The sequence below is a fragment of the Pseudomyrmex gracilis genome, unplaced genomic scaffold, assembly GCF_002006095.1.
Source record: "Pseudomyrmex gracilis isolate BER0280 unplaced genomic scaffold, ASM200609v1 scaffold_71, whole genome shotgun sequence".
Lineage (NCBI taxonomy): Eukaryota > Metazoa > Arthropoda > Insecta > Hymenoptera > Formicidae > Pseudomyrmex > Pseudomyrmex gracilis.
Window position 1 is genome coordinate 581,606 of NW_018020655.1, and position 25,261 is coordinate 606,866.

Below are 25,261 nucleotides of genomic sequence, written 5' to 3' on the forward strand. Positions count from 1 at the left end.
GCTTCTCTATTTTTTAATCTATTCTCAGGAAAAAAAAAATAAGTATATACATAGCAGACCTTCTCTTAATTGTAAAAGGTATTTTATACGAGATAAAAAAACAAAAATTCATCTATATATATATCTTTTGATACGCACACGTTAAATTTCAAAGTAATACAAACCGCGACGGATTTTTTTAGTCAATTGTAAGTGCGCTTTTGCTCAATAACTAAATCTACAAAAGAAAAAAAAAAAGAAAAGAAAGAAAGAAACGTGAGGATTTTGATTTGAACCATTTTGTCGCGGGAGAGACTTGACAAGCAAAAAAAAAAAAAAGAGAGAGATACCTGAGAGATCTTTCTCTCTCCGAGACATTCGAGAAGAAATTCCTCCGTGTGGTAGAAAAAAAAAAACGTCGAACAAACTCGCGAAATCAGAGAGGCGCGAAATTAGGCAATGCAGGCTCTTCTCTCGCGAATTCGGCCAGCTGGCTCGTAAGATTCGCTGAAGAAAAAAAATAAAAAAAAACCAAACAAACAAAGCGGGGGAAGGGGGAACTTTCGGGAGTGTTTCGATTTTCACGCGTTCCGTGCAATAACAGTTTGCTCAATCCTCGGTGTCCGTCGGCCCGTCCGTACGGAACGACTACTCGTAGGTTATACAAAAGAGAAAAAAAAAAGCACAAAAAGAACAAAACTAGAAGAAAACGAACGAAAAAGACGTGTTGGGGAGCGTTGAATTAACACACACACACATACACACAGACAGACAGACACACACACACACACACACATACGTGTGTGTGTGTGTGTGTGTCTAGGACACAAGGCAACATTAGTAGAAAGTAGTAAGAAAAAAAAAAAGCTCGACTTGTTGTAGTAGCCAGACATTTTTCGAAACCTAATTAGCCGAAAAAAAAAAAACGAAAAAAACTCTTTATCTCCTTTTTCGAAACTTCCTTCGAATCTTTCTCGGTGTCTTCGGTGTCTATTCTAAAGAGATTTAAAGTAAAAAAAAAAAATAAATATATATATATATATAAATAATAAAAGCGAAAAAGTTATAAGCGTTTTTAGAGCCTTGATCTCTGTGTAATAGCCAAGCCTAAGGAAATCCGGAATCTTTTTTTTTTTCTGTCATCGTCGTGATTGCAAAAGAGGTAGAGGGGAAGATTTGTTGCATTAAAGGAGAACGAAAATAGTTCGGATAACATGATGGCTCTTCTGCGATTTTCAGCAAAATTAGTCGCACGCGAACGTAAACGTTAAGTCCACGTCTGCCACTACTCCAGCAATAATATATGATAGAGCGTTGCTGTTACTTCCTCTTTAAACACCGCGCCGCGTTCGTTCATCGTTCGATCAGCTGATCGGGGGAGGTGGGCGAAGGGCGGGTTCTGTTTTCGTTGGAAAAAGTGAATAAAATATTTTACACGTATATTTGTTATATATATATATATATATCGCTTTCGTGTTTTTCATTTCGCGCGCCAGAAAATCTCTACACAAGTGTTCGAAATTCGCTCGTCGGGTAACTTTGCTGAAACGATCAAACGCGCGGTACAGGGAAAAGCTCGCGAGCTCAACGCGAGATAAATACAAAATACGGAGAGAATCTTCTGTTGTTTTTTTTTCTTTTTTTTTTTTTGAGAAAAAAACGAAAGTCGATTTTGCAATCACTTCGCGAGGAGAAACTAAACTAAGTCGTGGCCATACTATCGTGTAATAATTGTTTGTCGTACCTACTGTTAGACGATTATTAATTGTAATTTGAGATAACTAGCGTAATTTTAACGATAATCTAAACCGTAAAAGAGCGGCGAGACGCGAACGCGCGCGCGCGCGCGAAATCCGCGCGCGGAGGAGCGTCCGCGTCCCGCCACTTCCTCCCCCCGCGTATGTGGATGTTAGAGATATTTTTCAACTTGTACTAAATGTGATAAATCGATGAATTGACAATGAGCAATCTAACTGTAATATATAAATATTATTTATATATATGTGTATATATATATATATATATATATGTGTGTGTATATATACATATATATTGCATAAATAAATTATATACATAAACACGAGAAATATTCTATATACATAATATCGAGCGCGATAGTACGCACGCGCGCGCGCAAATATTATGTATAAATTATATACATTATACATGTCTGTGTCGTACAAGCCGTAATTAGGATTTACTGTAGCTAGTACGTGTCAGCTTGTTAAACTGAACATACTCGTAAAATGGCAGATGGCAGAATGAACGCGTTTTCACGCGCTCGTGAGGTAAGGAAAGAAGAGAGAGAATGAGAGAGAGAGAGAGAAAGAGAGTGCGTGTAAGAGAGAAACAAGTGCGCGCGGAAGGTGTCGAGAGAAAAAGAGAGAGAGAGAGAGAGAGAGAGAGAGAGAGTGAGAGTAATAATTATCATATGCCGTCTCGGAAATCTGTCCACGAATTTTCCATTGACGCTGGGCGCTGTCGTGCCAAGAGAGAGAAGTGTCCGCGCGACTCTCTTTGGCTTTTTTGGTTCAACCGACTAATTGCATAATTAAGAGAAGCGACACGCGTCGAAACGATGTTTCACCTTAGCGCGCATCGGCGAATTCGCGTTGCTAAAAAAAAACGCATACACAGAGTTTGCAAAACGGAAACAAGTGAACGAGAAAAATTGTCGTCGCCAGATCGTAATAGGAATCTTTTTTTTGACATTATGAAAAGTAGCAACGTTGTCTCGTTATTTTACCAAGAATTGCAAACAATTGTAATACATGCGTACTCGTTTTTCGAAATGTAAACTATACGTTTCAGATTTTTTCACGTAAAAAAACCAAATATATAATTCTCAAAAAATAATCTCCACAGGGAATAAACTCTTGCGTTGTGTTGGAAAATTTGTTATCCGCAATTTCGCGACGAATAAGCCGCATAAGCCACACGTTTACTTCGAGAGAGAGAGAGAGAGAGAGAAAAAAAAATGCGTTCGATACATTGTATATTACAAACGGCCGTTGGTACAAAAAAAAAAAACAAGACAAAAGCGCGAATCTCACACACGAATCCGATCAGCGACCGACCGATCGACCGAAGCTGGATCGATCGATCGATCGACCAAAGCTCCGAAACAAACGAACTAAATGAAGACGACGAATTTTAATTAATGTAGCGTTTTTGCGAGAGCGCGGCGCCCTACGTCATTGGTGACGCTTTAAAAAAAAAAAAAAGGAAAAAAAAAAGAAAAAAAAGAATAACGGAGAAATATATTAAAAGTATTGTGTGAAAAATATAAGCACATCACTATTATACCGGTATATATTATATATACATTGTAACCGATTGTTGTCTACGATATATAATGTTATTTTTCTAATTCATATTCAATTGTTATTGTTGAGCGAGCGAGGGAGAGCGCGAAGGATGAATGGGGGAACGAGTGAATACAATGAATAACGACGAGAGGAAGAAAGGAGAACGAGACGCGGAGGAGAGCAAGAAGAGAGAAAGAGAGAGGAGGAGGGAAAAGTGTATTGAAAGATTATCGCGTGTGAATGCGGAGGATGAGAGAAACCCAAAAAAAAAAAAAAAAAAAAGAAAAAAAAACAGAAGCACATCGAATACTTAAGCGCGAATAATGTATTCGACCAGGATAAGAGTATGTATCTCTCTTGTACACTTTCCATTTCCATTTGCTTCCCTTTCGAAAACACACACATATACCATACATACATCATCACGTACAACGAGATTCTATGTCTTTCCCAAGTGTGTTTTTGGCAGCTCGATTCTTATATACAAAAAAAAAATAAAAAATAAAAATTGTCGTAATTGCGAAATAAATGTTATAAATTCCATATTTTTAATATCGATTGTACATACGGTCGAGGAGTCTCAAACGCGCCCTCTCGATATGTTATTTAAAAAAAATTACATATTAGAGTATATATATTTTTTTGATTAAACTTCAACTTTTTATTGTGTCGCGCGTATATTTTTCCGCTTTATCTTTTCTCCGACTTGAGAAACTGTAATTTTTCACAAATTTACTTGGCGTTTCTCTTCTCGACAAAAAAATTACGATCCGAGAGAGATCGACATATTATATAAACTCACTTGAAGAAAAAAGAAAAAAAAATCGCATATTGTTTCGTCTGTTAATAAAAATTCTTGCTGGAAAAATGCGACGAAAATTCCTCATCTTGGCGCTTTGAAACTTCGCGACCCCGACTTTTAGTGGTAGTTTACAGGTGGAGGTGTTCTCGTCTGCGAGACCGCCGAATCGGACCACTTGCGTGGTCCCAGTTTTTTCGTTTTTTCGTTTTTTTTTTTTTTTCTGGTCTTTTATTTTCGTCCTCCGCGCGCAGTTTGTCGTGTGCCCCCGCCCCTCTCTTTTGGATTCATCCACCGTGAAATTTTTCCGCGCGGAAATCGCGCGTGGCGGCGGGACGGAGCGCAAGTGGTGGTGGTGCGCGATTAGTGCGACGGTGCGCCGGTCGTCTGTGATATATTACATACAAAAGTCGCGAGCGCACACACAAGTATTGTATTTTTTGTAAGGCTCACGTATGCCACGCAGATTGTGATAATTCGAGTTCGCGGCGTCGTTCTTCGTATTCTCTCGAAAATGAACGACGGACCGGCGCGCCCGATGCGACTCGCGCGCGCGAAACGGCGATTTGGCGGAAATCTTTTTTTTTTTGTTTTTTTTTTTGTTTTTTATTTCTCTCTGATCTGTTGCCGTAACTTTCGGACCCCCCCAATTCCGTTCACTTTTCGGGCAATCCAAAACGGCCGTGTCGATCGCGAATCGTGTGTGTCGTTCGATGTCTCCGAAACGAAATTTCCGCTCGTTTCGATTTGAATTTCCGATCGTTTGCTTTCGGGAATAATTTTTGTGACAAGGAAAAGTGACAACGTCACCTCGGACGGAGATATCGAAACGACCTCCATTGAATTCCGAGACGGCGATCGTTTATTTTTTTCTAATGTACGTAAGAGGAAAAGTGACAAAAAAAAAACAGACGGAATTATTCCGGGAGTTACACAATAGATGGCCATTACGTGACTTTCCGATTCCACTCGGAAATGATTGCGACTCTTTTTCAATCGTTTTTTTTTTTCTCCTCGTTCTTCCTCGAAAGAAAACGAACGCGGATCGAAAAATTATTCCGGATCGGAATTGATTGGCGAAAAAAGTTACATCTGATTCCGAGTGTGAATGAGAGACTTATTGTTTCAACTGCGCGCGAGGGAAAATGAAAACGTTTTTTTTTTTTCTTTTTTTAAATTCTCCGACTAAGCTTCGATAGTTTTTAAAGGATTTTCAAACTGTGACACATTACTCGACAGTCCTCGCTGTATATATTTAAATTGAACCGAGGAAGGTACCTTCGGGATCGCTTCGGGATATGTTTGCTTGTTTCTTTTTTTTTGTTTTTTTTTTTTTCTTAATAAATATTGGACGACATGTATAAATTTTAATCCAATCTACTGCGAGTGCGTGGATAGATTCTCTTCGAATTTTTGCGAGGCGCGACATTTTTTTACGCGCCGGGGAAGCATAGCGAAATAATTTCATTTTGTCTCTGGGGGAAAAAAGTAACAGAGTCGTAGTGCGTACATACGAAAGATATCTTGTTCCTTTATTTTCTCGTTTTTCGAACCGTCGAAAGATTTTTGTTGAATATATATTTCGTACAGATTTACGCATTAGGTTCGTAGGTTGTTTTCTTTTTTTTTTTCTTTCAATTAGATATTGTTGTTCGATCGAAGCGAATCATCGCCGAGTCTCCAAAGAGAATAATCAATTAACGCAGTGATTTGGGGAGGCGAGTGGTAATTGCTCGAGCTTTTGCCCGCATATTTTCAAATTAAACAGAGAGAAACTCTAGAAATTTATATCGCGAATTACGCCCTCGCGAAGATATAAGTCGACCATCTCTAACGCTCGTGTAACTTTGAAGTCACACGATATTTTTTTTTAATCCAATTTTATTTTTAATAACCACAACGTGGCATCCTCGTCACCGTAACTACGGAAATTGCTCGTCTCGATTGTCGAAAAAAAAAAAAATGTTCCAAACTTGTAAATCCATTGTTTATATATCTGGAAATTAATACTTTTGCTAGTTTCACACACATTTTTTTTTTTTTTTTTATATTTATAAATTCGGGTTAGAGAAGGTGTTGACACACATCCGGAGAGAAAAGTCTATTATTGCGAGCAGCAAGAAAAATCCACTGAATTTTTCGTCTCGTCGACAAAAAACGTTTCGTCGTTTTGGCGAATCGAAACATTCAATAGGCTCGAATTTTTCTCGCTGCCCAATGTGATAACTTCTCGCCGTTCTAGCAAATCTCTTTTTTTTTTTTTTCCGTGATACGTCACTCGTCAAGAACAAGTTGCTTTTACACACACACACGCGCGTGTGTATCGGCGTATATTTACAATAACCACCAAAACGTGCAAAACCGCAATTAATTCCGGGTTTATAACACACTCGCGTTATTTGTCCCACATACATTCGGGTGATATTTTCGCGACTTTAAAGCCCGCGATCGCGACTTATCTCGAAAAGTAAACGAGAAAACACACAAGAGAAACTTTACGTTGGATTATTAAAGTTATTTAGTTGCAAAAAAAAAAAAAAAAAAAAAAAAGAAGGGGGCTCTAAAACGAGCCCGCGCACGAGTTCTCGTGCTCGCCGATCATTAATCTCGCAATTTAAATCCCTCATCGATCCCCCCCCCTCCCGCCTTATATATAAAACTGTGAAAGTTTTTATTCTCGTATGCGGACGCAACAAACGCGCGCGAGTGTTTTCCGCGACAATTGAGGCAACGCGCGCAATATCACGCCGGATGTGTGTAAAAGGTGATGTTTAATAAATAAAGCTCTTAGAACGCAATTTGAAACGACTCTACGCGCGGTATCGCGGTTCTGTACGTACTGTATGCACATAGTTTGGGATATATATTGTCCTCCACCGATTTCGCGCGCGTGTGAAAATTTTACGAACTCGAAAACCGCGAAATATTCCATCGGGGGCAATATCCCCCGCGCTCGATCGCGCAATGACCATTCCGAAACCCTATCGAAATAACAATAGTTTAAAAATTCTCGCAACTTCCGCCGGATAGGTGTAAAAGCTCGAGTTTTTTTTTCAAAATCTATTTCGTCGAGAGAAAATAGAAAAAAAAAAAAAAAAAAAAAACGCCCCGGGGCATCAAAAATTAACGAAATACAATTTAAAAAAAAAAAAAAAAAAAAAAAAAAACGCTCGCGCGTGCATCATACATGTACGTATATACATATAGAAGAAAAAAACAAAATAAAAATCTGTTTGCCGACTCGGCGACAACGAAAAATTCGATTCGATCGATTTGATTCTCCGAATCCGAACACGTTCAACGGATCTATATGCGTTAGTTGTGTAATTACGCGACGCGTTTATGTGATATATATATATATATATACATATATATATATATATATATATAATTGTAATCTGTGCGATGAGAGAGCGGTGCGTGTGTGTGTGTGCGTGCGTGCGTGCGTGCGCGTATGTTGAATTTTTGTTGGCGTCCGCGTGACCAGCCAAAAGAGCTGGACTGTAAGTCGTGTAATCAAGAGTTGTGGCTGTAAGGCAACTTTATTAACGTCGACGAGAGAGAAAGAGAGAGAGAGAGAGAGAGAGAGAGAGAAAGAAAGAGAGATAATGACGGGATGATGGGATGATGATGATGATAATGATGATGATGATGATTGGACGTCTGTGGTGCAGTGATAATCGTTATTGCTATCTTATAACGTTTAATGTATATCAGTGTCGTGCAACAAAAGAAAAATAAGAAAAAAAAAGAGCGATCTCGACGCTCCTTCGGTGTTGTGGGTATGCATACTCGTTCCTAGCAACTCGTATGACAATTACTATTCGATAACTACTCATAACAATTGCATTGATCTACTTTACTCTATATATACGTACACTTTAAAGATAAATAAATAACATTCTGTCCAAATCTCATCCACGCTCTTTTGAGCGTCTCGCTGTAAATCTATTTCTCCCTTCGAGTATCTCTACACACACCAAATCTCTTTGCACCACCTTCTCTTGTTCAATAAAAAAAAAACAAAAAAAAAAAAACAAAAAAACAAAAATTTAAAAATCGGAAGAAGTTGAAGTTATTGTATTCCCCAGCGGAAATGATCGAGAAGTCGTTGCAAAACGACAAAATCTCCATCCAACGAGCCACAAAGGATATGCGGAAAAGAAAAAACGACGGCGAACATCTGGAGAAGCAACTGGCATCATCTTTTTTTATTATTTCGTCGCGAACGACGGGACGTCGCGTTACATGCGTCACTTTCATTCATTCTCTTTTGCACGTTCGAGTGCTCGGATATTTACTTTCAGTTTTATACTTTGTTTTTTTTTTTTTTTTTTTTCCAGACGCAAAGCGCGTTCGTGCGACCTCCGCACTTCTACAATCTATCGGCGTTACTCGCCGATCCCGTCTTCTACGCATCTCATTCTTATTTGTCCAGCAGTGAGAAGCTGTTAAAATATCTAGTCTAACGTTGCCGCGCAACGAATCTGCAAATGTGTTTTTTTACTGACTTAAAACGTAACGAGGAGAGATTATACATTTGTTCCCTACCTACCGCGCTAGCGAAAGCTGCCTAAGAATCTAGAGAGATGGTTACATTTGGCGCTAAATGCAAGTATGTAGAGTTTAGATACATTCCTCAAAAATGTGTTGTGTTATAAATATCTTTCTTTCTGTGTCAACGCGCCGCGTACGGCGTTATTTATTGTTTCAAACTGGCAGATACGTATATATATATATATATATACATATTATATATATATATATTTTGTAATATGTGTAAACGTGGCTCGTAGTGTGTACGTCGGATCTCTGGTTCCACGGTTGAAAATGGGAGATGTTGCGAATCGATATCGGTGTGACTAAGCGCGTGAAACATGACTAGCTTGAAACGGCGATTCCGCGTGAATCCGCGGCGCGCGTTACAAATATTCCGACGATTAATTGCCGCGTACGGTACCGCACACACATTTTGTTTTGCATCTGCAATTTGTTTCGCGTACGCAACAATGATTCCCCCGGTCTCTCTCGGAGAGAGACCATGGGGAGAGAGAGAGAGAGAGAGAGAGCGTCCCAAATTGCGCCGCACCTGAATGCGGTATAATATGCGCGTACCTATATCCACTTACAAATCGCGAGCCACGTTGACACGCGAGGAATATAGAAGACTTTGAAACGGCTCAACAGTTGTTATTAAATTCTCGATCGAGATCCTCTCTTTCCATTTGACAAACGATTGGAGATAAACGGATCTTTTTCTTTTTTTTTCAAAAACCGATAGAAAAATAGTTTTTTTTTTTTTTTTTTTTGTCTATCACTTCGAGAACGTCGGAATGCTCGGGAAATTTGCTCGATAAACACAATACAACGTCGTCGAGATTACACAGCGCGTTACGCGCAGAGAAACATCGGATAATATCTTTATTGCGCTGCGGTGGTTTTTCTCTTTACGTAATCAAAATAACCACTCTGTTAATATCTCGTCTGCGTTGCGAGACAATTTAAAAATGCATTTTTCCTTCAACTCCAATTTAACGAAAAAAAATATATATGTATATATCGAAATCGCAAGGATAACACGTTTCACTTCTATCACATAATATATTTTTTCGATCTTTGACAAACGAAAAATTAATATGCGATTTAAAGAAAAGGTAATAAGGCAATTAAGAGCCGCGATAGGAGATACTTACATCGTAATATAGTATCTTAAAATATATCTACTACGTTATATAATGTAACAAATATAGAAACTGGTACGATGGCTCTTTTGGTTTCAAACCGTCGATAGAAAAATAATACGGCCGATATATAAGAGCCATGAAACGTCGGACGCAAAATATTCAAAGTAAATTGCACAAATTTTAATTAAATTCAATCATTCGAAAGTCTACAATCGAACTTGTATCTCGTGCGCAGAAAAATTGATTATATTATAATACGATATCGTAATATAATATATATATATATATTGCAATATAATAATAATAATGTGCTTTATTATTAAAAATTAGTCGATTTGCGTCAATTGATAATAGTTTGCGATAATAAATCTAATATATTTTTATATATATATATATATATAATTTATGCACCATGTTTTCAATCTTATTAACTTTCCTTTTTTTTTAATTAGTTTTTATTTAATATATATATATATATATATCTTACAAAAGCTACTAGAGTCACGTTATTTTTTTTCTTTCTTTTTAAATCTGTTTTCAACTCAATGTGTTGCAATTACACACAGGCCACAACAATATTATATAGACAATATAGACTTAATAGAGAGATTTCATCTCCTTGTTTGTATAAAAACACACTAATTTGACGGCGTATTTCACACGTAACGAACATGAGATAAATGACAACAGAGATTCAGAAAATGGAGAGATACAAATTGCAGAACGTAACAATGAATTATGTTAAACTACGAGTAATGCGCTAAAACGCGGACGTGTGTCGCGCGCACAATACGTATATATATATGTGTGTAAGATACATATATATTGTATTGTTCTCAAAGATACTATGCCATAATTGTGTCATGGTAGATGCAACACATACTCAAATATATCTTGTTATATACATACGGTATGTATTATAGAGATTCTTACCACGTATGGAGATAGTTTCTTATTTTTTTTTAAAAAAAAAGCTCAATTTTTTCTTCTTTAATTTTCTTATAAAAATACTCGCGCGTGGGGATGCATTTACGTTTCTACCTACAATCGGACCTTCAGCTCCTCCATTCTCTGCTTTATTCTTCTTCGCATCTCCTTGTACCTAAAATTAAAACAAAAACAAAAAATAAAATAAAATAGAATATAGAATTTTTTATTGTCAAGATTGTCGCGATATTGTTATTATTTATTTGTTACGTACTTCTCTTTCAAGAGAAGAATCTGACGCTCCTCTTCGTAGTGGTAGCGCTGCAGTATGCCCTGGCACTCCGCTAGGGACAGATTGAGGAATTGCGCGACGTCCGAACTGATCTCGGGCGTGGACAGTTTGTCGACCAAAAACAAACGCGCAATGTTCTCGTGCGGACCCAAAACCACTCTGACCTCCAAGGGATACTCGTCGTCTCTCAGTCTCCTTTGTTCTGGGAAACACACAGAGATCGCACGTAGCGGAACAAGATACGATCGCGGGTCAAGCTTCGATCTTCTACAAATCATCGCGAAACTCTTACCACCATTGTCGCGCACTACGAACAACGCGAAGTTGTCGGACTTCGCGTCGACTTTGTATTTGTCCAGCATGAGATTAATGACCTCCTGAGTGTTAACCAGACTCGTCACCCAAACCGACATCTGCGAGCCGTGCGGCGGCGTGAAGAAACTGGTCTCTCGATTGTAAAAGTGACCGTTGATAGAGCAACGACGTCGCAATCGACTTCGCGATTGACGCCTGCCTCCCGGACGTCGTCTGATCGCGGTTGAACCTTGCTTGCGACGCAGAACGACGCCATCCAGCTGAAGCGAGAAAGACAAAGATCGTGCGTTTGAAAAAATGTTTTCTATCGATTGTTTGCGGATGATACGATTACCTCTAATCCGCTGTCCGTGGACATCGTCATGTTGTCGTCCTCCCTGAACTGCAGAGAATTGACCGAGTCCGTGTCGCTGTCGGTTCTGTGTCTCTGGAGACAGTCAGGACCGGACAGCGATCGGTTCAGACCCTTCTCGATCCAGCTGTCGTCGGTGCTGATCGACCTGTTCCCGACCGAGTTTTTGTCCAGATTGTCGAAGTATTCTACTCTTCGAAGCGTGCCATTTCGATTAGAAGCTCCTAAATTGTAGACAGGCGTGTCTGTACTGGAAGAACTACCTATGCTGTGCGTCGGCGTGCTGTGTAAGCTGCTGTCGTCCCGGCTGGTGGTCTGGTGATTGGGACTGCTGGTTTCCGAGTTGTCGCGAGAATCCGACCGGTCGAGACTCGATTGGGACGAGAGCGGCGGCGTGTCGCCAACGCTGGATTGCGAACTCATAGACGGAAGATTCTCGGGCATCGTCTGATACAACTTGTTACCGTCCTCGACCTTTCGTTCCACCTGCAATCAGGCGCACGTTCGAGGGTCACAAACGTTTTGTCTTGTCTCATTCAAAAGCAATATTGCGGCAGAAAGAAAACAAAACCTGTAGAAGCTCATCCAGCTCGTCCCACTCCATATTCTTGACGTCCAGTTTCATGGGCAAGGTGAGACTCTTCAAGTGATCGGGTGACGTTGGAGACTTCGCGTTAGTTTCCGCGTTGTTGTCCGATGCGCTTTTGGCGTGCAACTCATCGTCCACTTTGTCCTCGTCCTCAATATCCTGCATTCAGGATTCAAAACAACGAATGCATCGCGACAACATCAGACTCAGGTAAGACCGCAAGTAAAATCTAAAAAAAACAAACCTCAGAAACGCTGCGTCTGCACGAATTTCTGTTCCGCGCGGTAACCACCGTGCGTTGATCGTCATCCTCCTTCAGATGAATAACACCGCGAACTCCCCAATAAATTCTTAACGCGCCTTCTAGTATCAGTCGTCCGTTGACCTGTTTTTTTTTTAATCGTCACAATCATCAAACGTTAACTTTTGTTGTTATATATTGAAGTTTGATCTTATAGACAGGTGTTTTAAAAACTGTTTTTCACCTCACGACTTCGAATTCCTCCGCTTTTGCCCTCGTAATACTGGTTGAAAACCTTCAGTTTCGATTCCAAGTGCGATCTATGAAAAAACGTGACATTTAGAAAATCGTTTCTCGGTAATTTGTTTCAATAATAAAATATTGATCAGCAAATTTTCCTCGCGTTTTTTTTTTTTTTTTACCTTGGTAGCGACGATCGATTTTCTTTTTTCCCAAAACTTGTATGGGACTCTACTCTCGTGCCATGGCCGAACAGTTGAGGTCCAAATAGCGCTCCGTAACAAGGGACGTGACAATAAGGCACGCCTTTGTGCTGATGCGACAAAACACAAATTCATATAATTTACAATTCGTTATTTTTTCTACATTACATCATACTGTTGTGGTTTTTAATCACCTCTGCGTGCTGTCCTGGATTTAATCGCTTCCCGCACTCCTCGCATCGCAAACATTCTGGATGCCAATCGTATCCCAGGGACTGTTTGCGTTCAGCTACAGAATAATAATGTGTATTTTCATGATGCAGTTATTTATTGTTTAACAATATACAAGAAGAATAAGTTTTACCTCGTGTATTTCTTTGTTAATAAATTTATTATCTTATAAAATCACATATTCAAGATTTCCATTGTTTGTAAAATTAAACGTTGCAATAATATTCGTTCATATAAACACATACAACAATAACTTAAATATTATTATAAACAAATTAATATCTCAAAATGAGCGACGCAACGTGCAAACAATTGGACTTTGCCTGACAAAAGATCAGCTTTCAAATTTTTTCTTCGACGCGAATATAAAATTGCGCGCATTTGAATGCGCGAAATGTCTCGTAATAAAAGCGAATCGCTCGCCGCGCTCCAATTTGCAACATGACAACAAACGTGACAACAACAAAACTCACTTCGTCCAATAAATACTCGGGTTCGACGAGTGTGTCGGAAAAAAAAAAAAAAATCGCGAGAACTCACCGAAATAAACGGGTTTTCCACATTTGTGACACTTCCACATGACGACGAGCGCTGTTCGGGTGCTCGAACGACCAACGGGAGAACAGCGGGAATTGTTTTTTTTTTTCGTCAGATCCTCGAACGATGTTTTAAATCATTTTGTTTACACCCAAAACGGGGGGTTCACTTCGAATCATTGAAAAATGACACGAAACGACACGCGCGATTCACGGACATTGACCACTGGTCCGGAGAGAAGCCTGAGAGAGCGTCCGTGGGCGCGTTTTACGTGGTTCAGCGCCGCGATGCGCACGTTTTTGACGTGAACCGACGGACCCGGTGAACAAACATGATCTCGCCGATTGACTCGGTTCTGTTCCGTACTACGTGCGTGCGCTCGATACGCGACACTGTATATATGCACAGATGCAACATATATCTAACACGGTTTAGAGTTCTCAGTTAATACAAAAATAACAATAAACTTAGACAAGCTACACAACAAACTGTGTCACTAAATGATAACGATGATTATTAAACAAATTATTGTGAATTGAGTTTCATTATCAGATACACACACATACAAATATGTATCTCTAAAACTACATACGTATATTATTAAAAAATTAAATAAACTATAAATAAAAACATAACTTTATATATATGTATATCTCTGTACATATGTAATAGCTTTTGTAAATGTGTGAACTTATGAAATATCAAATACACTAATAGAATTACAAAGAGACTGCGTCAACATCTGTCATAAATTTTTATTTCTAATTCTTAAATTAAAAACCAGATACCTCGATATTCTTATATACTAGAGTTTTCGCAAAAACAATAAAAAAATTTGTAACAATATCTGTGCTTTAATTTTTCTTTTCTTGCACTTCCATTTCGTCTAAACGTTTCTTATCAGCTGTTACATTGATCTCTCGAATAAAGTCATTCATTTCTTCAAGTGTCTGTTTGCTCAGTATCGGATAGTAATTCTGTTTAATTTTTAACACATATTTGTCGAAATATTCCGGTTGATTGACGTAGTAAAACACACCCACGGGAAACGATATGTACATAAACATCTTGGCCACTTCCAGTGTCCAACCCATTTTTCAAGTACCTAAGTGAGAAAGAGAATATTATTTTACAAGTTTTCTGAATGTTGTTGTTTAGTTTACACGATTTCAACAGAATCAATCGCATATGACCATTTGCAATTATTTATTTGAATATCAATTTAATCGTAACATTCTAAGATTTCATTACATATCCAACTGATTCAGATTGTTTTTAATTAAATCGAGAAAAATAATAAAAAAACAAACAAACGTTAGTACGTATTAACAGTCACGTATAATTTTGTTGCGCAAATCTATCTCAATGGTTTTGTGTCAATTATTTCTACACACTCTTCTTAAATATCGCAATGATTTTGTAAACTACACACATGTGACAATTTATTTGCAAACAGAAATTATCGTTCGTTATTTGCACAACTGACGAAAGAATTCAAAATTTTTCGGCGTTGAGAATTGATAATTATTTAATTTGAAAACGCACAAATTGCGAAAAAACTTAACAATTACACCAGACGTTTAACAGAAGAGAAACAACGGACTGTCAGAAGTCACCTGAAAGAAACGCGTTTGGGGTTAGATTGTTCTGACGTAAGAGTACAGATTGTTGTAAATGTAAAATCTTTTTTTACCGACCGCAGAGCATCAAAACTGCCTACTTTATCGTAGAGCGTTAGAACTTCCTTCCTTACCGACCGCAGAGCGTCAAAACTTTCTTCTCTACCATAGAGCGTTAACTTCTTTCTTTACCGACCGTAGCATCAAACTTCCTTCTTTACCGACCGCAGAGCGTCAAAACTTCCTTTTCTATCATAGAGCGTTAACTTCTTTCTTTACCGACCGTAGCATCAAACTTTCTTCTTTACCGTCGCGCGCGACTTGAGGATTGGTCTCACAGATGGCGCTCGCAAACAATCGCGTAGGCCGCGTCTCTCCGAACGTTGTCCAATCGGCGCGAACACACATCGGAATTGTCACTCCCGTCTGTATTTACATACGTGCTCTATGGTTACCGCAACACTGTCATTGTCCTGTTCGGTCTCTCGTCTTATCAACTTGTATATTTAATTTTTCGTGAGGAGGAAATGATGTCGACGCTCGACGAGACCGAGGTGAGTCGTTTGTAGAAACGATAAGCCGAAACGTTGTCGCGGCTCCTTCGAGCCGCATCCGTTCCACGACAAAAACGACAAAATGGAAGCGGACTACCAGCCGACGATGAGTCCATCGCGTACACTAACAGGTGAGCTGGCTGATCATCTCTGTGTGTGACGTCGCGATTGTTGACGGTACACATCGCGATCGGTGTCACACGTATAAATGCGCAATATAAATTTATTATCGTTTTATTTAACAACAAACATAAACGAGTGACATTACGTTTGTCGCGTATATATATATGTATGTATGTAATATCTATGTATATTTGTTATCTCGCGCTGCTCTTTTAGTTGCGATACGTTATCTGCTTTGATAAAGATCACTAGTCCGTATTGGTAAACAAATATGGCATATAACGGATTATTTTGGTAACATTATTTCCTAAGATAAGAGTATGTACTTTTTCCCCGGTAAACTGATAAATGCAGTTTTTCTAGAAAAAAATTTTGTTACAATATGTAGAAAGATTTATATAAAAAATATATTCCAACATGAAACGAAATATATAATAAATATAATAAGAAAAATGTAGCCTCTATAAAAATATGTATATATTATATGGAAAAATGTATGTTTAGAAAAATCGTTTTTGTATAAAATTTTATTAAATAAAATACATATTAATATCCTAGAAAACATGATAATACAAAGTAATCTGTTATACTATGTTGTATAAATATTGTTATGAACAATAGAAAAAGTGAGAAGCGTGCGTGTGCGTAATTTGTTATTGTAAAAACTTTTATCAGGAACGGGCAATGACTGTGAAGATCCGTACCCCAGTTTATCAGATTATCACGACTATGAGCCAAATTTGGAGTTTGACGATACGGAATTACAAACAACTTCAAACAACGGTATAATTCTTAACAATTGCTTTATTTAAAATATTGTGCACATGTGCTTTTTAAATAATATAAAAGATACAAGTTGTAAATTTTTTTGTCTATAAAAGAACGTGTTTGTTGTACTGTGTAGCTGCACAACTTCTAGAAGAAAAATTGGATCTGGTGAGCAGCAATGTGATCACCGGAATGGATTACTTAGAAAGCCCAGTGAGCGACGGAACTATTGAGGAGAACTTTGAGGAAGCTTTGGTAGATGCTCCAGTTATTGAATCTGGTGTGTGACCTTTTATCTTCTGTTAGTAGCCAGTAAATGTCATGGCATTCTCGGGGCATAGCAGGTGAATTATGTAGAACATTGTACAGCTTGTTTTTATACTGCATGGTGTAAAGGATGAAGTAAGAAAAGGAATGTAACGAATAATGTTTCGCTTTTTTTTAAAGCCTTCTTCTCCTTTTCGAAATAACAATTTACGTATACACGTGTGGCGGGCCCTTGAAGTGGGACAATATTGTTCGTTGTATAACGTGGAACAAAACATGTATATATAATAATCTTTTATATATACAAAAACTTCTGTGAAACAAGCGTTTGCTCTTTGAGAGCTCAAATTGTTTTGCCTCAATAGTGTTTTTAGTTGATGCGAGTTTGTTAAATACACACACACACACACACATACTCACACGCATATGCCTGATACACGCTGAAAAACAATCCTCAAGTAATTTTATGTTACAACAAAAACGTCTCTATTAATGGAACAGCGGAAGATCTGGCTGCTTTGGACGGAGAGCTTGCCGATGAGGAAGACTATCTCGATATATCTAGACATGGAATTGTAGAGGTGGTTGGCGACGACAGTGCCGGTCGTAAACTAATTGTTGTGTCGGCGTGTAAATTACCTCCTATTGGAAAGGAGACCTTTAATCACGCCAAACTACTTAGGTGCGTTGTGAGGATAACGCACACATGATATTCTATTATTTATCATGTCATTTATCTGCGGTATTGTTTTCACAATAACTAGAAGTTATTATATAAAATCTCTCTCTATATATATATATATAATTTTGCTAAATAACATCTTATTTTAATATTTTTGTTTTTTTCATATTAATTAATCAAAAAACTTGTATGTAATAAGAATTAAAGATGCGTATATAATTTTTTACACTCGATTGATATCGAACACACCGATCTTTTATTATTCAATATTTATATAACTCGTGTTTGAATAATATCACAAACAATTTTGTACGCAAAGTTTAATGGAAATTTTTAAACGCTAGGTTCTCTCTTTGCTTTGTTGCAGGTATCTCATGCATACTCTAGACACGTTTGTCGAACAAGATTACAGTCTCGTTTATTTCCATTACGGTCTTACGTCAAAGAATAAACCACCTCTTACTTGGTTGTGGCAAGCGTACAAAGCATTCGATAGAAAATACAAGAAGAATCTCAAGGCTCTTTATCTCGTACATCCCACTAATTTTATTAGGATCGTCTGGCAAATATTTAAACCCGCTATTAGGTATGACGCTTTTTTTCAAACTCATGTCGTCAGTATTAATTCGTGTATCAAAAAAAAAAAAAAGAAATTTACGACGTTTCAACTAAACAACGAGACCTATAACAAATAGTTATTTTAATTAAAACTCATTTTACTTCAAACCGATAACGTAACAAAAATAAACCGTTTCAAATCCTTACCGAGTTCTTCAGATAAATTAAATAACTGTAAACGCAAGATTACATTTATTGTCAATGGGGCATTTTATTCAAAATAATATTCATAAATAATTTTATACATAAATTGCGATTCAATAAGAAAACTTTTCAACTTTGATAAATTCAATGTATAGATTTTGTGTCAAAAAACACGTTACGTATTTTTTGCAGTGTAAAATTTGGACGGAAAATGATGTATGTTAATTATTTAGAGGAGTTGGCGCAGTATGTTAACTTGAATCAATTAATTATACCTCCCGAAGTTATAGAGTAAGTGTTAATGTTTACTCTATTTAAGTAAGATGCGTATTAGATATTTGTAAAAATTTGTGACAACGCTGCGTTAATTGTTTTTAGACATAATGAACAATTACTGTTAAAAAATAAGAAAAATTTACCGTCAAACCCGCCGCAAAGCACGATAGTTACGCCAGTTGGCACAACTCAGTTCGGCGCTAGTCTACAGTTTATAAAGGAAAACAACAACGACGATCCGATACCACCGATTGTGAGGCAGTGCGTGGAATTTCTTGCCACACCTGACGGTATAATATTTCAATTGAAAAAAAAAAAAAAACAAAACCTCATTTTTTTATAAAGAACGGAAAGAGGACACGAGATATGTCATTGTTATTGTTACTTCAGCTCTAGAAACAGAAGGAATATTCAGAAGATCGGCGAACGTTGCGGTAATCAAAGAACTTCAGAACCGTTGCAACCAGGGCTTGCCTATTGATTTTCAAGGAGATCCACATATCGCCGCTGTTCTACTCAAGTCTTTTCTTCGCGAGCTGGACGAACCTCTGATGACTTACGAATTGTACGACGAGATCACGCAGTTTCAAAGTGAGCGTTGTTGTTTTATCTCTCGACTTGATTTTCTTCGCGAACATTTTTGTGTTTTATATTAACGGAATAAATTTTATTTTCTTGTTACTTGCAGCATTGTCGAAGGATGAACGGCCGCGTAAAGTGCAGATACTAATATTGGAAAAGCTACCCGAAGACAACTACCAAGTTCTTAAATACATTGTACAATTTCTGTCAAGAGTACGTAATTTTATAGCGGCCGGCATACACGCAGGTTTCTCTACTAGCTCTATGTTACATCTGTACTTGTATCCTTTCTTCTTCGCAGGTAATGGACCGTAGCGACCTCAACAAGATGACGTCTAGCAATCTCGCGGTCGTATTTGGACCAAATTTAGTTAGAGCGCCGCCCGAGCGCGGAATGTCCCTCTCCGCGATAGGACCTATTAATCAATTCATAGACTTTTTATTTACTTATCAAGATAAGATATTTATTATTTAAAAAAAAAAAAAACGATGAGAGATTGAGAGAAAGAGAGAGAGAGAGAGAGAATGAGCGAGCGAATGAGCGAGGGCCTAATCGTAACATTCTCGAACATTAACACGTACGTGTCCGCACTTTCATTTACCGAAATATTTTTATATATGTATGATACGCCCGATATAACATATAAAACCACTCGATGTTTGTTTATATGTGGATTTGCACAAAATTTTTTTAACAAGTGTAGTTACACAAAAAATTATATATATATGATTTTTTTTCGGATGAGAGAGAGAGAGAGAGAGAAAGAGTAGAATTCGTCCAAATGTATTAGCTGCGCACTGTCGGAAGGCCAGCTTCGGAGAAGGAGAGAGAGAGAGAGAGTAATAGTATATGTATATGTAGAAAAATTACGACCGAATATATAAATACCAAAGATACATGAGAAAAACGTCACGCAGTGTGAGAATTATATCATGTAAGAAGATTATCTAGAAGTAATATTTACTTTGTTTATTTTTTTTTTTATTTTTTAACGAAATATGTAGAGAGGTTCGAAAGAATCCAAGTATTCTCGAGCGTCACGATTGACATTGCGGGATCCGTGGATTGTGATTTTTAATTAACGTCGAATTTAATACGAAAGTTTTAAAAACAACGAAGTAGAATTCTTCTTAGGTTGTACAAATTTTTGTTTTTCTTGTTTACGATCTTTTAAAGTCTCTCTTTAATTGTATTTTATTTCTATTTCTCAATTAAAACACCTGTGTAATAAGACACGTCTGTAAGACGATATCCAAATACTCTCTAAATAAGTTTTAAGAGTATGTGTGTGAGTGCGTGTGTGTGTGTGTGTGTGTGTGTTTACACCAGCTTGTAATTTAGTAATTGTGTCAAGAAACATATAGTGTCGGGTGTAACTATTTGTCTAGGATTCTAGAAAACGCGATTTTTTGCGATACTTCCTCTTATCCTCTTCTATATATGAATATTAAATTATATCTTTATATATATTACAATAATAAAATAATACGAGATAAAAAAAAATTTTAAATCTTATTCTCTAGATAGATAATAAATAAAAGTGACATCTGAGACTATATTTGTTTGTCACATTTTCTAGATTATAAGCTGGTGCGCACACACGCGCGCACATTCTTAGATATCCAAATGAGATAACGCTCGGATAATCGGATATTTTTCCGGGTATCAACTTTACAAGTGAGATCGGGTGTGTCCGATTACTCAGTCGTTCGAATCGCCCCGATAATAAATCTTTCACATTCACTCTTAATACAAATTATATACGCGAAGTTACGTAACTTCGAAGGTTCGCAGCGATATAAGATTCTTTATTTCAATAATAAAAAAAAAACAAGTTTTATTGTGTTCAATTTTTTTTTTTTTTTTTTATTACAAAAAGAAACAAAATTCGTTCACATTTTGTTTGCGTGTACAGTCGAAAATTCTGAGTGATCCTTTTACTCGCACACACATACAGGGTTGTATTTACATGTATATTGTAACACCCAATTTATAAATTCAACAATAGTTGTGGTCTAACAAATGTTGTAGTATACGCGATACTATATTTAAGTGAAAATACAGGAGAGATACGGAGATAAAAATTATCCACATATATATATATATATGTATATATATATAACACAGACGGAACATGTACGATCTATTACTAATTCTGAACGAAATATAAACAAACACATCTATTCGTTTAATAACAATAATAACGTAATAACGATGTGAATTAACAAAATGTTGTTCTGGCGAAAGAAAAACAACTGGCAAACGAAATTCCGTGTGTTTTCCTCGATCAAGACACTTATTTCTTCTTCGTGAAATTTTAATTTGTTATAATAACGACGACTTAGATTTGTATAATAGAACTGACGCCACTTACATTCCTTGTTGTTACATAAAAAAAAAAAAACAAAAGAACGTGTAATAAAACATGTTATTTGTAGGTCCTCATAGTTTTATTTACAGTTTACAAACAAAAAACCCGCTGGCAAACACCCTCGACGAATACGACGAACAATGAGGTAATAATATTGGAATAACACGTTGCGTAGCGAAGTAACTTACAATTAACAATAATTTAATCTTTTTTTTACACAACAATTTCTATATATCGCTAGAATTAAAATTTCAAAACCTCCGACACGATAAATCCTCATTACAAACTTATTTAGTAAAAAAAAAAAAAAAACAAAAGAAACGAGATATTGCAAATTATATAATATTGTACAATAAAACTATAGACGCACGTAACATATGTACATTACTCCAAACTTATCGGGTTTGAGTAAAAAAATGAGAAACGATTCCTGTTTCCGAGTCTTTAAAAACTTTCACGACAGAATTGTGTTGTCTAGTCTTATCCTTTTATCTGGTGATTGGTTAATCTTTCGCTGAATAATTTGTTATACAATACCTCGGAACGGCACACGCGTCTTTTTGGTTGTTCACACGTTCACGCATTCATACCTACGTATGTGTTACATAACACACACACACATACATACACACACATAGCTGCGTGCACAGATGATTCGCACTCGTAGTAACAACAAATTCGTATCTCAGACAATATTTTTCAGATATTCGTCACACGTTCAAGGTGCATTGATCGATTGTGGATTAGACCTCTTTTATCAGAAACGAAATATGAAATTTCAAGAGATCTACGAGAAATCACCACCACCGCTGTTGTTGTTGCTGCTGCTGCTGCCGCCGCCGCCGCCACCACTGCAGCAAGAACCTCTGCTTGGTTGAGTTTGTTCCGTCTCGTCCTCTACCATAACTACGTTTCGACGTGCACTGTTAGTCCTCGTCAGAGTAGATTTTTGCTCTGCTTCATCCGCGCGTTGCATCATGCGTCGCGTTAAATCTAAGAACATTTCTTCAATGTTTTGATTCAATTTGGCCGATGTGTGAAAATGCATAGCGCCTACTTGTTTGGCATACCTAAGTTAAAAAAAAAACAAACACATGAATTTCAGTTGAGAAATATAATCTTTGCGATTTTTACGATAAATAACAAAAAAACCAGATCGTCCAACTTACTCTTCCGCCTCCTCTATAGAAACATTTCTGTCTTTCTCCAAGTCCATTTTATTGCCCGCTATTACCAAGCATATCTCGCTCCCCAACATTTTCTTCAATTCCTTTACCCAGTTTTTGACCTGATAATAACACACACACATGTACAAAAGTTTATTTTTTACTTTTTATTTGTGCGCAAGGGCAATACCTTTTGGAAAGTATCTTCGTCTGTAATGTCGTAAACAAGAATGGCACCGTTGGACATTCTGTAATAAATTGGTCCTAATGCGTGAAATTTCTCTTGTCCAGCTGTATCCCATATCGCTAGATTAATCCTTTTACCATTGATGTTTAATTTTTTATTGAGAAAGGAAGCCTGAAATAAGACAATACTTATAAAATTATCGAAATAAAATTCGAAATAAAAATTTTATTAAATTCTATCAATTAAATAAAAACTTTATATACTTTTTATCGCTTAAATAAAAACTATATATATAGTTTTGATTAAGTTGATAAAAATTATATATATTTCATTATATAACACATCAATGTAATTAAAACCTCGATATCAAGACTTGCTTCTAGATACAAAAAAATTTTAATTGTAAGAAAAGCACAAATTTTACATATATTACACGTACAAATATTGTAATAAATTTTATAATATAATAAAAATATTTATTTATACCAAAACCACAACATTAAATCAAAAGATTTAAAAGTATCTATATATTTTGTCGACAACACCAACGTCAATTATATAATATAGAAAAAATTTGGTTCACACGAAGAAAACTCAACAGTACATTTAAAAAATACGCGAGTATCACCTGTAGCGTGGTAATATGTTTATCATTGAACTTGTCCTCGACATATCGAAGAGCAACCGAAGTCTTGCCGACACATCCTTCCCCAAGCAGAACTACTTTAAAATTATATCCATTAGTGGTGTTAACTGCCGGATTGGCCATAATTTTCGAACTTCGGTGAAAATTGCGAGATGCAATATCAATTTACAGCTAAATGTGCAAAATTCAAATTTGATCACAGCATCCAATGTGGCTCTCACAGCATAGTCCGGCACGTACTTTTTTCATGCACAAATTATTCACGAGTGTTAAGAGCCATAACAACACGATGCTCGTTTGCAAATCGATATACTGAAAATTTAATGAGAATTATACTTGAATATCCGCCATGCTAACATTAAACTGCGAGAATCAGCTGTTCGATTGCCTACACATATACAATAAAGATGCGTACATTTTTTGGTGCTGCACCACACATCTGCACCAAGTTGCACCGAAACTGTCCCTACTTTATTACATAAAACAAACAGAAAACTGAGAGAGGTCAGACCCATAAGAAACTTTATAACTGCTTTACCGCCCTGTACGCTAACGCACTGTCCATGTGTGTTGCACATTGGCAACTACGTAGCCACGTCCACAAACGACTTGTCGGTACGTACGTTATGTTCAAACATAGACATAGTTCTTTTCTATGTTTCCAGTGTTTACTATTGATCTCTTAAATACGAATTTTACGGTAACGAAAGTGTAATGTACTTTATTTTTTGGTATTTAACCATTTACTAGATAAATCATTTTTATTGACAAAAGAAACAACGCAACTCGAAAATTTTACTCATTCGCTAATTTCTTAGATACTTTATATGACAGCATTTCAGCTACGTACACAGGAAACACTGCAACACAATGTCCACTAGTATGAGTGAAACATTGATGTGCTCTTTCTTACACTGACGGACATTGTGTTACACAGTGATGCTTGTATACGTAGTTGGAAAGCTCTTTATAAAGATAAAATCTCCGATCCTTATATAACTTAAAACAACCTTGTAAACCCATGTCAACGTATGTGTGCTATATTTTTTAACCACACCAAAAACAGTATACATATAGTACTGTATTTGACAGTCCGCAGTCTGTGCAAAGTGGGACGGAAAAATACGCACACTATTGTAAACTAAGTGTTTTATATCAAATGTCTGTCTTTATTCGAATATTCCTCTAAGGAAAATTTTCTCATGTCTGACTAAACTTTGACTTATACTACTTACGCCAAAATATTCTGCGTAAGTAGTACTATTCGAGTAGAGTCAGACGTTCGAAAACTACAGGTCTCGGCAAAGATTTTAGAGCATTTTCATATGTCTGACTAGACGTTGGTTCGAACTACTTGCTTCAAAATATTTTACGCTAGTAGTAATATTCGAGTAGAGTCAGACATTCAAAAAACTACAGCTCTCAGAAAAGATTTTAGAGAATTTTCTTATGTCTGACTAGACGTTGGTTCGAACTACTTGCTTCAAAATATTTTACGCTAGTAGTAATATTCGAGTAGAGTCAGACATTCGAAAACTACGGGTCTCAGGAAAGATTCCA

General features: G+C 36.9%; 3 protein-coding genes across 5 annotated transcripts; 1 reads left to right on the forward strand and 2 right to left on the reverse strand.

Annotated features, from left to right (window-relative positions):
* Positions 1-8,278: 8,278 nt before the first annotated feature.
* On the reverse strand, positions 8,279-14,300 carry LOC109854686. Of its 2 annotated transcripts, XM_020428033.1 has the most exons (11): positions 13,701-14,300; positions 13,124-13,218; positions 12,909-13,039; positions 12,731-12,806; positions 12,490-12,630; positions 12,228-12,404; positions 11,920-12,142; positions 11,639-11,844; positions 11,282-11,564; positions 10,972-11,191; positions 8,279-10,872 (listed from the first exon to the last, which is right to left on the reverse strand). In XM_020428033.1, the coding sequence occupies exons 1-11, from the start codon at positions 13,738-13,740 to the stop codon at positions 10,812-10,814; spliced, it is 1,653 nt and encodes a 550-aa protein (XP_020283622.1). In that variant the 5' UTR covers positions 13,741-14,300; the 3' UTR covers positions 8,279-10,811. The 2 variants fall into 2 exon arrangements, with proteins under 2 accessions (XP_020283622.1, XP_020283621.1); XM_020428032.1 differs by having other exon boundaries at positions 11,639-12,142; positions 13,701-14,296.
* Positions 14,301-15,396: 1,096 nt separating this feature from the next.
* LOC109854687 (rho GTPase-activating protein 1-like) lies at positions 15,397-20,005 on the forward strand. Of its 2 annotated transcripts, XM_020428035.1 has the most exons (10): positions 15,397-16,001; positions 16,669-16,776; positions 16,898-17,041; positions 17,530-17,710; positions 18,078-18,296; positions 18,665-18,763; positions 18,851-19,038; positions 19,139-19,339; positions 19,437-19,543; positions 19,632-20,005. In XM_020428035.1, the coding sequence occupies exons 1-10, from the start codon at positions 15,953-15,955 to the stop codon at positions 19,803-19,805; spliced, it is 1,470 nt and encodes a 489-aa protein (XP_020283624.1). In that variant the 5' UTR covers positions 15,397-15,952; the 3' UTR covers positions 19,806-20,005. The 2 variants fall into 2 exon arrangements, with proteins under 2 accessions (XP_020283624.1, XP_020283625.1); XM_020428036.1 differs by lacking the exons at positions 15,397-16,001; positions 16,669-16,776 and having other exon boundaries at positions 16,948-17,105.
* A 1,176-nt stretch (positions 20,006-21,181) lies between these two features.
* LOC109854688 (ras-related protein Rab-21) lies at positions 21,182-24,124 on the reverse strand. Its single transcript, XM_020428037.1, has 4 exons — positions 23,684-24,124; positions 23,059-23,226; positions 22,872-22,990; positions 21,182-22,772 (listed from the first exon to the last, which is right to left on the reverse strand). The coding sequence occupies exons 1-4, from the start codon at positions 23,822-23,824 to the stop codon at positions 22,490-22,492; spliced, it is 711 nt and encodes a 236-aa protein (XP_020283626.1). The 5' UTR covers positions 23,825-24,124; the 3' UTR covers positions 21,182-22,489.
* Positions 24,125-25,261: the final 1,137 nt, after the last annotated feature.

What these genes read in the sequence shown, in the direction of transcription:
- LOC109854686 (XM_020428032.1), bottom strand. Translation starts at nt 13,740, where the DNA reads ATGTGGAAGTGTCACAAATGTGGAAAACCCGTTTATTTCG. An exon ending in AGCTGGATGAGCTTCTACAG is followed by an intron (nt 12,143 to 12,227) that starts GTTTTGTTTTCT and finishes GCCTGATTGCAG; the next exon opens with GTGGAACGAAAGGTCGAGGA. An exon ending in CCACGGACAGCGGATTAGAG is followed by an intron (nt 11,565 to 11,638) that starts GTAATCGTATCA and finishes TTCTCGCTTCAG; the next exon opens with CTGGATGGCGTCGTTCTGCG.
- LOC109854687 (XM_020428035.1), top strand. Translation starts at nt 15,953, where the DNA reads ATGGAAGCGGACTACCAGCCGACGATGAGTCCATCGCGTACACTAACA. An exon ending in TGCTCCAGTTATTGAATCTG is followed by an intron (nt 17,042 to 17,529) that starts GTGTGTGACCTT and finishes TTAATGGAACAG; the next exon opens with CGGAAGATCTGGCTGCTTTG. An exon ending in CGAGATCACGCAGTTTCAAA is followed by an intron (nt 19,340 to 19,436) that starts GTGAGCGTTGTT and finishes TGTTACTTGCAG; the next exon opens with CATTGTCGAAGGATGAACGG.
- LOC109854688 (XM_020428037.1), bottom strand. Translation starts at nt 23,824, where the DNA reads ATGGCCAATCCGGCAGTTAACACCACTAATGGATATAATTTTAAAGTA. An exon ending in AACATATTACCACGCTACAG is followed by an intron (nt 23,227 to 23,683) that starts GTGATACTCGCG and finishes GTCTTATTTCAG; the next exon opens with GCTTCCTTTCTCAATAAAAA. An exon ending in TCTATAGAGGAGGCGGAAGA is followed by an intron (nt 22,773 to 22,871) that starts GTAAGTTGGACG and finishes TTTTTAACTTAG; the next exon opens with GTATGCCAAACAAGTAGGCG.